At 36.1% G+C, this 11,454-nt stretch overlaps 3 protein-coding genes across 4 annotated transcripts; 1 reads left to right on the top strand and 2 right to left on the bottom strand.

Moving 5' to 3' along the window:
• Window positions 1-4,310: 4,310 nt before the first annotated feature.
• LOC106296366 (60S ribosomal protein L10-3) lies at window positions 4,311-5,634 on the bottom strand. Of its 2 annotated transcripts, XM_013732490.1 has the most exons (4): window positions 5,483-5,634; window positions 4,818-5,319; window positions 4,652-4,733; window positions 4,311-4,565 (listed from the first exon to the last, which is right to left on the bottom strand). In XM_013732490.1, the coding sequence occupies exons 1-4, from the start codon at window positions 5,490-5,492 to the stop codon at window positions 4,494-4,496; spliced, it is 666 nt and encodes a 221-aa protein (XP_013587944.1). In that variant the 5' UTR covers window positions 5,493-5,634; the 3' UTR covers window positions 4,311-4,493. The 2 variants fall into 2 exon arrangements, with proteins under 2 accessions (XP_013587944.1, XP_013587943.1); XM_013732489.1 differs by having other exon boundaries at window positions 4,652-5,319.
• Window positions 5,635-7,145: 1,511 nt separating this feature from the next.
• On the top strand, window positions 7,146-8,332 carry LOC106299446 (40S ribosomal protein S23-like). Its single transcript, XM_013735544.1, has 4 exons — window positions 7,146-7,226; window positions 7,568-7,723; window positions 7,821-7,947; window positions 8,030-8,332. Exons 1-4 carry the CDS (start codon window positions 7,222-7,224, stop codon window positions 8,168-8,170), a joined length of 429 nt encoding a protein of 142 aa, XP_013590998.1. The 5' UTR covers window positions 7,146-7,221; the 3' UTR covers window positions 8,171-8,332.
• A 786-nt stretch (window positions 8,333-9,118) lies between these two features.
• On the bottom strand, window positions 9,119-10,699 carry LOC106297961 (putative F-box/LRR-repeat protein At5g25860). Its single transcript, XM_013734080.1, has 4 exons — window positions 10,348-10,699; window positions 10,140-10,240; window positions 9,448-9,606; window positions 9,119-9,340 (listed from the first exon to the last, which is right to left on the bottom strand). The coding sequence occupies exons 1-4, from the start codon at window positions 10,697-10,699 to the stop codon at window positions 9,119-9,121; spliced, it is 834 nt and encodes a 277-aa protein (XP_013589534.1).
• Between the last annotated feature and the right edge of the window lie 755 nt (window positions 10,700-11,454).

An 11,454-nucleotide genomic window follows, 5' to 3' on the forward strand; every position in this document is an offset into this window, starting at 1 on the left:
CACATTGAAGCCACATCACAGAAACATCTTCATATCTATCATTTCTTAATCTCCAAACGGAACTGAACTTTTCAGTAAGTTCCTTATTTTTAAAGCTTCTGTGCACATATACCCATATGTAGGTGGATTTTCTGCTTTAACCTGACAACTCCATTTGATATTCGTCTCCATAGATTGAAGTTGCACTCACTTCAAATACTTTCCATGATCATGTTAGCTCTGCTGGTTGTGTGTGTTTCCTTTTTGAGGAAAGGTTTTAACTCCAGTGGTGCGTCGTTGTTACTGAGAACAATGACATAACAGAAAATATGAAAAAACAAAGATCGTTGGTACCTTTGGTCTTAATAATTTTTAAGGACCAACCCACTGTTCTTCATAAACACCAACTCTCATTATATGTATATCTGCACCACCATTGGCGAATAGTATAGTGTGGACTGCTCTCAGACTCTTATAAGCCTCGATTCACTCATCTCCCCAACATTGATTCCAACTGGACCTCTAGAATAGGATCCATCCTGCATATCAAGCAAATATAAACAACTAAGCACTGAAACCGATTCTCAGTCACCAGTAATAAAATAAGTTCAAAAATATATCATGTGGTTCTTTAAAACCTGGATAAAAAGATTATGGTAGCGTCTTAGAAACCAAACTAATATAGAACATCAAGAAAAAAAGTACGTGTCCAGGAACTTACATACGTGTGTTACAAAATCTGTCCTTTTATAGATTACGTTCCACAAACATTAATGTTACACTTGTGCTGAATTGCTTTCTATGTCCACGTGGATGGTAGAGATTCTTTGGTGAGGCTGTTTACACCAGATCATGACGTTAAGATGCAAACGGATGGGTTGCTTCAGAGAGAGATCGATTTACCATAGCGTAAACCATAACCCGTCTCCTACACCGGCGTTCTGCACTTTCCTCTCTCGCCTCTCGGCTTTGATCCGCCAAAGCCTATCGCAGCAACGGGCAATTTCAGGGCGGAATCTCTTACTGATGCGTATTATCGGATCCGGAGGGATCTCCCTTACTTCAAAGTGAACTACGTGACGACCATCTCCCTTGTGCTCGCGCTCTGGCTCCTATCCCATCATTTCTCTCTCCTCGTTCTCATGTGACTATTCGGCGCGTGGATATTCCTCTTCCTATTCTGCACGTCTGATCAGTCGCTTGTTGTTCTCGAACTCGAGAAGTCGCCATGTCGATGGGTTTGTATGAGTTTGAAGACGATTCCAGATTTAGGATAAGATTTGTAGACGTTATGTAGATCGTAATGTTGCTTTAAGCTTCCGTGGGATTTCATCGTGGAGGTAGCGGCGCAAAAGGAAAATGGAAGAGGTAAACCTAACTCTATGTAAGTTTCTAACAGATGTGATAAAATTGGGTTTCAGATTTGGGCTTTATTCGCAAAGTAATAAAAGCCCAGTGCAATAAATAAATTGAGCGACCCGGCAGAAAAGAAAAATCGAAAGTGCCTTACCATGCCGCCACGTTGCGCGATTTCTCCTCTTCTCCAGAGTGACGTGGACGCAGGAAAATGCACATACTTCAACTTTATTTAATAAGATAAAGGCTGAAGGTGGTGTCTTTTCGTTTTCCTTCTAGATTTTCTTACTTGTTTTAAGGTATTTTGCTTTTTATTGTTGTTTTTCTTTTTTGCGCCCATTTTCCTTGTTGACTTTATATTCTTTACCAGCTCTCATTTATTAAACGAGCCTATTTGAAGGGCTTTGACAAGAGTGTTAAACCTGTCTCCAACCGTAAGTGTTCCCTCAATCGTTAATCCAAAGTTTTGCGAGAACAATGAATTTACAACAGACAAGTTCGACATGACTTTTGATCGGTCAATTGTTTGGAGTTGATGAGCTTTCGCTGCGAGGTACTCAACCATATTCATGTCGTAGACAAGTTTTCATGAATGGTTTTTCATGGTTAGACTGCCATAGACGAAGTGTGTTGACGAACTGTCACACGGCATGCTATCGCTGACATGTTACTTATTCCAATGTTCTGTCAGTGCTCTGTTTATTTTTTCCGATAGTTTTGCTGCTTTGTGATAGGCCAGTGTTCTGTTTTGCCAAACTCTGTGTGATCGATCAATGTTCTGTTTTGCCAATATATTTGTTGTTTCGTTGCCTTCTCTACCTATCCATGTAAACCTAATTCATAAACTTATTATTCAACCAAAATGCCTCCTAGATCCAATTAGATGCATTAAAGTGCAATATATCTTTTGTTAATGTTATCTATTGTTATTTTACTATCATTTCAAAAAATAATCTTTCTAGAACATATGCTCCAAACAATGTTGCATTGCTATTATTAAAGATTGTAAATCAGTTTCCAATATTGAATGTACCTTCTTCCCTTTTGCTTAACCTGCCCCTCGATAATATCCATTGTCATCTCTGATTATCCATCCTGCTTTTGCATTAATGTCCATACTAACAAAAGAACTACCGATGTTGCAATTGAGCCATTTAATATTAAGGTGATTTCATTTTGATATTGGAAATTGTCGTGTGTATCTTTGTATTCCTTGGCCGATAGATAATCAATGTTATATGTTCTTATCCATCCACTCTTTTACATCACTCCTAGCTTACAGGATTATGATTTCTAATGTGTAGTTTTTTGTTGAAAGATTAACACATTTCAGCTATTGTATAAACGTCAAAGTGTCGAAATACGAAGATTCTTATGCAATGTTACATTGGTGATATGGTTATGATGTAACGGAAGCTTCTAGGGATAGAACTAGATCCGTTGATTCTAAGAATATCCGGAAACTAGGGTTTGTGAATACTCTTCACAGTGTTTAATCAAAAGCTTTTATGGTTTGAGAATACTCTTCTCAGTGGTTTATAAAAATCTCTTTAGGAAAACTCTTTTTATTAATCAAATCATAATCTGAATACAAACTTAAGCCTAAACGGCTTTATATAAGAAAACCATAAAACCCTAAAACAATACATGTAATTATCCTAATAATAAATAAAACATTAAATAATTAAGATATTTATTCTAAATATCCTCTCTGCATCATTCTCTTCGGGTTGGAAAAGATTCGTCTTCGAATCTTGATCGTAGTCTTTGAATCCAAAACGTTTTCCAAGAAAAACTTTTTCTCGAATCTTCAATAAAATTCTTAGATTAAGAATAGCATAAATCTGCACAAATTTCGCATAATTTTCAGAAAATTTCCAAAAACTTGATTCTGCACGATTTTCGCACGGAACTGTTTATATCTTGAATCTTCACAAATCCGTTTTTGCACAAAATTTGCACGCATCATATTATCAAGATCCTGCACAAAATCTTCATCAATATGATTTCGCCTTACCTTTCCACGGCTCCGATTTTCAAAGGATCCTTCTTTGAAGACAAAATCAATCACATGAATATCATCTTCTACACGTCATAGATTGGATCTCCATAGATCTCTCGATGGATCACATGGTTCTCTTTTTTCCTAACAAAAGAGCTTTCATCCAGGATAGGATAGATGCTAATACTCATCATGACATCCACAATCGTCTTCGATTGAAAAATCAAAGGAACCTGGCTCTGATACCGATTGATGTAGCGGAAGCTTCTAGGGATAGTGTTACTTGGTCCATTTATGGAACACATTACTTTCAATCCAAGTTATAAAACATATTGAGGTTTCATTGACAAATTATTGTCTACATAATTATTAAATTGATCTAAACACCATCTGAACACTTGCAAGGAGTAGCATTAAAATTGAACTCGACTTTTCCAAAGATTATATATCATTTGGTTGGCGATCGTCAGTTCAGGGTAGGAATTTACATACACTATGATGATTGATAAGCATTGATAAGAAAATCAATATTTTTAACAGATAACCAACATCCTTAGACATTTTTTTGACACCTAATCTTACATTACATATGAGAACTAATTACCATAATACTAACACCTAATATAACAAAAACGAAAAAACTAATTACCATAATACTAACACCTAATATAACAAAAACTATTACACAAATCTAAGAAGAGAGACTTACCGGTTATAGTTGCTCTCTGAAAACGTAGCTGGTGAGATGGAAATGTCAGATGTGAGAAGATATACCCAAAGACCTATTCGCTAGGTGGATAGGGTCAGCACCCATAAACACTAAACCCGGGTTATTATTGCTTATGACTGAAACAGAAGAGTTTGTAATTTGGAAACTCAAATCACTCCTATCACTTCTAACGATACACTAATCCTCGCGCTGATGATTTGATATAAATCAAAAGAACCAAAAAAATATATAACGGTGATGAAAAGAGAAGCAAAAGTAGATAAACTAGAGGCTGAGATATTAAAGTATAGAAACTGAACCTAAAACATTTGTCCAAACAAAATGTAATCATACGATGAACCATGTTTTCAACTGTTACAACAAAAACAAAACAAAAAACTGCAGAAACTAGATTCTCAGTTCGACAACAACAAATCATCTTCATTCTTAATCGCTGGTGGCTGATATGAAGGCACTTCCAGGCTGACGGTTAGCCAACGGACCATGGTTCGACAGAAACTGCCACACAAAAAAAAACACAATAAAATCAGAATAAATTAATCATACAAATCCCAAGTAGTGAAGAAATCAAACAAAAGACAAACCTTAGCGTTGACACCATCAGGAACAACCCTCTTCGACTGTCTCAGCCTCGTGTAATCAGCACGGTTGAACTTGGTGAAACCCCTGAAACCATCAAAACACATCAGTATACACAACTTGTTAAACATTACAGAGAATGAAGAAACCGAAAAAGGAACCAAAACACACCATTTCCTGCTAACGATGATCTTCTGACGCCCCGGGAACTTAAACTTAGCCCTCCTGAGAGCCTCCTGAGCATGAGCTCCATGGTTATCCTTACACCTCACAGACAAAAGCACCTGCCCAATGGCAACCCTAGCACAAGTCCCCAAAGCCTTACCAAACGCACCTCTCATACCAGTCTGAAGCCTATCAGCCCCGGCGCACGAAAGCATCTTGTTGATCCTCAGCACATGGAAAGGATGAACCCTAATCCTCAAATGGAACGCATCTTTTCCCGCCGATTTCACCATGTACTTGTTGCAGGCGATACGAGCAGCCTCGAGGGCTTCGCTGGAGACGTTCTCCTTCTCCCACGAGACCAAGTGGACGCAGAAAGGGAACTCGTCGACTCCTTTCTTCTTCATGCCGACGTCGTAGATGCGGATCTTGGGGTCGGGGACACCTCGGCAGTAGCGGGACTTCGGGTAGGGCTTCCCCTTGATCTGACGGTAGCATCTCGCAGGTCCTACATAGATTTGATTCAATCAACGACAACAAATCAAAATCTCAAACTAACTAATCAGAGCCTAGCGAGTTCATCTGAGATACGATTGGTTCGATGCAAGGATCTATATGTACGAATGATAAATCGATTTAAGATTTGAAGGAGGAGAAGAGATAAGACTTACTTCGCCCCATGGTGTTGGATTCGTTCGGCGATTGTGTGTTGCAAAACCCTAGAAATTAGAAATGGGACGCGTAATGTTGTTTTTATAGGAGCAACAGCTCGGAAGGTCTGAATTTAGTAGTATACGTCACTGCTTAGCTAGGCCCATTGGACTTTTTCATGTCCGGGCCTTAATCTTTGACTTGACTTTCATAGCTTTAATGTGTACACAATTTTTTTCATGAGTTTAAAAATTATTTTCCTCCTTGTCGGTTTAATGGATTTGCTTTAACTCTATTATGGATTTTGCTTTATCGATGCATGCTTGTTATGGTCATATTTGGGTTTGGAATCTCCGGCTCAAAGATAAACAAAACTTAGGTTCACTCCGGAGGTCAACATTTAAATTCAGCTCTTTTCTTATTACCAAGTAAAATGTCACATAGATTAATAATAAAATATTTTTTTAAAAAAAAAAAAATCTAAAATAATTAAAAAAAAATAATGACGCTCATTTTAATGACGTTAACGCCACTAACTAAACCCTAAATCTTAAATTCTAAACCCTAAACCTTAAATCTAAATTCTAAACCCAAACTCTAAACCCTAAACCCAAACCCTATATCTTAAACCCAAATCCTAAATTCTAAACCTAAACCGTAAACTCTAAACCCAAACCCTACACCTTAAACTCAAACCCTAGATCATAAACTCAAATCTAGATTCTAAACCCAAATCTTAAACCCTAAAGAAACAACATCAACATTAACCCAAACCTTTAGGATATAGGATTTGGGTTCAGGGTTTACGATTTGAGTTTAGGGTGTAGGAATTAGGTTTGGATATATGGTTTGAGTTTATGGTCTATGATTTGGGTTTTGGATATAGGGTTTGGGTTTAGGGTTTACGGTTTGGGTTTAGGGTTTAGGATTTGAGTTTGGGTTTAAGGTTTACGGTTTAGGGTTTAGAATTTGAGTTTAGGGTTTAGTTAGTGGCGTTAGTATCATTAAAATTGGTGTTATTATTTTTTTCAATTATTTTAGATTTTTTTAAATAAAATTAATCTATTTTATTATTAATTTAGGTGACATTTTGATTGGTAGTAAGAGGAGAAGTGAATTTAAAGGTTCTCCCTAGGTCTTGTTCCTCAAAGATTTGAGGCTTTGGTAAGTAATATATATTTTTTTCTAATCAAAGATTTTATTATTTAATCACAAGTCAAATCAGCAATTTCTGCAAGTCTAATCTTATGTAAAATTGAGTTACATTTGACTTATCAAACGTTATTTTTTGCTATATCACTTAAGAATGTTTTCAATTAATAATACAATAGTATGTAACCACAAATATATCTTCTGCTTTTTAAAAAAAAAGTGACTAGATTTTTGATCCGTAATTCAAAACTACGAGACTAATTATAATTCTAAAAAGTATTTAATCAAATTATAAAAATTTAATTACTTTGGACTTCACGTATTGCATTACGGCAGCAAATCTTCTCTTATTAGTTATTATACTAAAATTAGGCCTGTTACTAAAACCCACTGGGATCTTAAAACTAAAATGGGCCTGATGGCAGAGAGCTAGGGCTTTCAGCCGTACATCCATCTCCTATTGCTTGCTGCAAAAGTCTCATATATATAAGAGATCGCGGCTACTAACATCTCTATTATGATTAGGTTTTCATCTTTAAAATACATTGCATATTTGTTCTTGCTAAAAAGCCCTCCTTGCTGTTAATATTCTCCTCCATCTTCAAACATGGGGTAACGTTTTCCTTTCATGATTCGGTTTTTGATATTGTGGATTCTGATTTTAATTGTTATATAAGCAATGCGTGTTTGTTTCTAGAGATCTATGATATTCGTCTGTTATATAATACCTACGGTAGATGCAAAAGGACAATAGCCAATCTTGAGATATAGTGTGTTATTATAGAACACTAGTAGTAGATGACGGGGGATATTTGAGGTTTTCTATTCGATGGTCTCTAAACCTGAATTTCTCATTTGTGTGTGTGGGGTTTATGATAGCTCTTACTCATGATGAATTTGAGATCATGGTTTTCTATTCGATGATCTCTAAACCTGTTGAAAATGTCTTACAGAAAGACAAGGGGTATGGGATCTGCGCGTGTCTTAAAAACGCGTCGAAAGACACAGAGGTGGTCAGACAAGAGCTACAAGAAGTCTCACCTAGGAAATGAATGGAACAAGCCTTTTGCTGGGTCTTCTCATGCAAAAGGAATCGTCCTTGAGTTAATGTAAGTCCTATATAGAAAGGACATATATAGTGTTGGCTTATTTAGTTTTAGTGTGGACATTGGTGTTTTATGAGTGAGTTTCTGTTCGATTATGCAGAGGAGTCGAGGCTAAGCAGCCTAACTCTGCCATCCGTAAGTGTGCTAGAATACAGCTTATCAAGAACGGAAAGAAGGTTATCGCTTTTGTCCCCAACGATGGTTGTTTGAACCTCCTTGAACCAAATGTAAGTTGAGTCAAAAAAACATTTGTAACAAATGATCAGTTTGTGAAAGGTTGAATCATCTTTTGTGTTATGTTGTTTGCAGGACGAGGTATTGATATCTGGATTTGGTCGCAAGGGTCATGCTGTGGGAGATATTCCGGGAGTTAGGTACAAGGTCGTCAAGGTTTCTGGTGTTTCACTCATGGCTCTCTACAAGGGAAAGAAGGAGAAGCCAAGGTCTTAAATAAAGCTTATTCACGATTTTGATGTCATAAGCACTTTTCTTTTTTTCAGTTAAAAAAACTCTTGTGTTTTTTTCTACTTTCAGTAACTTCTTGTTTTGAAACTTTATGAGTTTTTGAGTTTAATTCCCTACCTTATAATATGTTTATTGGTTTTTCTTGAATCAGTTTTGCCTTTATCTTAAAGACTTAAACGTCCAAGTATTTACTTTGAATAGTTAAGGACCTTGAATCATATTCATTATAAGATTAGGGTTTAATTGATTAAATATCTTTTGTCATCACAAAATTGACTAAAATTTAATTGAACTAATATATGAAGGAAATACGGAAGAAACAATTTAGATCACAAATGTTTTCATATGAACTAAGTTATCGTAACTGTTGACCACGAAAAAAAAAACAAATAAAAAAGAACAATGAGTAAAAAAAAAATTATATATAAATGGTGTAAAATTTAAAGCATGAAGAATAATTTACTATTCTCACTCACCAGCCATTCTCCTATGGTTTCTTTATTTTCTTCAAAAAAATTAAAATAAATAAGCCACCCATTGCTTGTTAGTATAATACATGAATATGAATGAAGATGATTTAGTTGACTATTGAGAGATCCACATATTTTGTGAATCAAATCGGAACAACATGAGATGAAGACTCACCCATAAAACATGAAAATTTTCTCTCTTCCGTAGAATGTTCTCTTCTCTTGTTCAGTATTATCTAATGTTTAGCCAAATATAAAATCTCCTTTAGTCAACAGAGTGCACACACTTTAGATATTTAGTTCACAGTAATGTTCAAGAAAGTTTAACTGTCTTTTTTCAAGCAAACCAGTTATTAAAATATCAAAAATGGAGAACTTACCAAAGAAAAGCCAAAGAAAAAACGACTTATGGATAGCTGCATTTATAGATCACAAGAACTGGATTTGGCAACTGGAAGAACGTTTAGGTAGAGCTAGAACGTCTTTTGGTGAGTTGCAACTTCTTGTCATCATCTATCTTCTCATCAACTTGTACTTTCATTACTTGAAGAAACTCAAGCTCCCACAAGAAACTTTTCACTTGAATCACTTCTCTACCAGTTCCTTTGTACCCACGAATCTCCAGCACCTTCACTACATTTGCATCATTAATATTCTCGCGATTTCTTCTTATATAACAAAAGCCCTGCAGAGAAAATAGCTAAAGGCATATCATAATGTGAAATTCTCAGATAAAAAAGTTTATAATAATTGACCAGAGGGATCATATTCATATGTGTATATATCCCACACCTTGAGAATCAAAGTTTCTAGCTTTGGAGAGTTTTTGATCAGGCTCCAAAGAACTTTCGAACCCCTTTTGGTTTTACATTCGAAAGATAGTTTAACGAGATTTCCAAACAAGGGAAAACCACCATTGCCACCCCAGTGATCAAAGCCTAGAAGCATAAACTGCAACACACAAACACAAACACAAACACAAACAAAGTGGTGATGAATGGAAAAAGAAAGAGAAAGAGAAAGAAGAGATACAAATACCTCGACAGTGTTAGAAGAGAGGTGAAGGATTTGAACATTGCATATCCAAGAGATGAGTTTAGGATGAGTTTGAGTTTCAAACGGAGAAGGATGTTGTTGCGAAAGAAGATCGAGGCGGGCTTCGAGAAGGGTATCGAGGCAATTGGCAGAAATATAGTTATACCAAACAAGTCTGTCAGAGCAATTTAGGTAGACAAGATTCGGTGTGTAAAATTCCAAACTACGTATCCCTTTAACATTTTGTCGATGCATTGTTATTCTCTTGATGGTTGGGTGACAGAAGTCGTAAGGTCCTGAGGTATGACTGTAACTGCCTTCGATGTAATTGTGATGCATGTATAATTCCTCAAGTACAGGCAACCACGAACAACGAAATCAGAGATAAACTCATCTGGAAACCAAGATGATGTATATATGAAGAGACTCTTTAGCACCGGAAGACAAACCTTCCCTGTAGGAACATCTCCAATACGAAGCGCTGTTTCTAATGTAAGCTTCACCAGTGTCTTGCTTGTGAAGACGGTAGACACTTGTAGAGATGGTATCCCTTTCCCCCGATAATCAAAGGCATGATACGCAGATAAAGATCCGGGACGCCTAGTTCTAAGGCTTTCGATATCAATTGGTTGGTATGAGCCATAGAGTGGTTAATACCATCTGTATATATCAATGACAATTTCTTTAACGAGTTATTGCGATTACCGTCTTGTTGTTGTTGTAGTTGTAGTAGAGACAGTGTGGTCTCAACGAGAGCCCTAAAATTCTTCCAAGCAACTTCTCTCATGTGATATGTTTTCCCGGGATGAAGCAAATCTGTATCGTCAAATATGAGATGGTGTTGAGATGCAAAGATACGAATCATTAGTGTGAACAGGTTCCTCCATCGTCTGGAGAGGATTGATGTGGAAGCAGCTCGTTTCGTGGGGAGGAAGGACAAGATATGTGCAAGTATCTCATCTGGAAGGAAGCTGATTTCATCCCTTGACCTCGATTCCACCTTTTTCATAATTCACCAAGATTGATAAATTCAAATCGAATTTCAATGTGAAAGCAACAAATTGGGGCACTATAAATATATACATCTCTATAATATTATTTCCTACTTGTCGCACTCATAGACCGTTATTTATTTACATAGGTACCTTAATGAATTAAAAATATTAAATTTAAATACTATTATTGATTTTTTTTATTTAATTTCCACTACAAGAAAACGTGCCCATAACAACGAACATTTACGACGAAAATATTTCGTCGTAAATTTACATGGTGTTTACAACGCAATTACGAGGAATCCAACTTTTGTCGTAAACGCCATGTAAATTTACGACGAATAGTTTTCGTCGTAAAATCCATGTAAGTTTACGACGAATGTACGTGGAATGAGAAATACGTCGTAATCATTTCGACATTACAACGAAGCATGTTACCGTTATATTTAGGTGAAAACGTGTATTAAATGTGCTTTAACTTACCTAATTTCGTCGTAAAGTCGTTGTAAATAATATATTAAAACCATGTAAAATCCATGTAAAATATTCCTTGTAAAATCGTTGTTATATTTCAACTACCCAACTCGAAAATTTCTCTATATATATGTCATTTCCCATAAGTCTCTTCCTCACAACACACAAAAGGGAGAAAAAAAATCCAAAAAAAATCAGAAAAAAAGATTTCAAAAAAAAATCTAAGAAAAAAATGGCCGGTGGCGGTAGTATTTACGAGTTACGGAGTTGGATGTATTTGCACAAAGATTCCGAC

Source organism: Brassica oleracea, chromosome C6 (assembly GCF_000695525.1).
Source record: "Brassica oleracea var. oleracea cultivar TO1000 chromosome C6, BOL, whole genome shotgun sequence".
Lineage (NCBI taxonomy): Eukaryota > Viridiplantae > Streptophyta > Magnoliopsida > Brassicales > Brassicaceae > Brassica > Brassica oleracea.

What these genes read in the sequence shown, in the direction of transcription:
- LOC106296366 (XM_013732489.1), bottom strand. An exon ending in CTGATGGTGTCAACGCTAAG is followed by an intron (nt 4,566 to 4,651) that starts GTTTGTCTTTTG and finishes TTTGTGTGGCAG; the next exon opens with TTTCTGTCGAACCATGGTCC.
- LOC106297961 (XM_013734080.1), bottom strand. Translation starts at nt 10,699, where the DNA reads ATGAAAAAGGTGGAATCGAGGTCAAGGGATGAAATCAGCTTCCTTCCA. An exon ending in GTCATTGATATATACAGATG is followed by an intron (nt 10,241 to 10,347) that starts GTATTAACCACT and finishes ATCGGGGGAAAG; the next exon opens with GGATACCATCTCTACAAGTG. An exon ending in GAGATGTTCCTACAGGGAAG is followed by an intron (nt 9,607 to 10,139) that starts GTTTGTCTTCCG and finishes TGTGTGTTGCAG; the next exon opens with TTTATGCTTCTAGGCTTTGA.
- LOC106299446 (XM_013735544.1), top strand. An exon ending in GGAATCGTCCTTGAGTTAAT is followed by an intron (nt 7,724 to 7,820) that starts GTAAGTCCTATA and finishes TCGATTATGCAG; the next exon opens with AGGAGTCGAGGCTAAGCAGC. An exon ending in TGAACCTCCTTGAACCAAAT is followed by an intron (nt 7,948 to 8,029) that starts GTAAGTTGAGTC and finishes TGTTGTTTGCAG; the next exon opens with GACGAGGTATTGATATCTGG.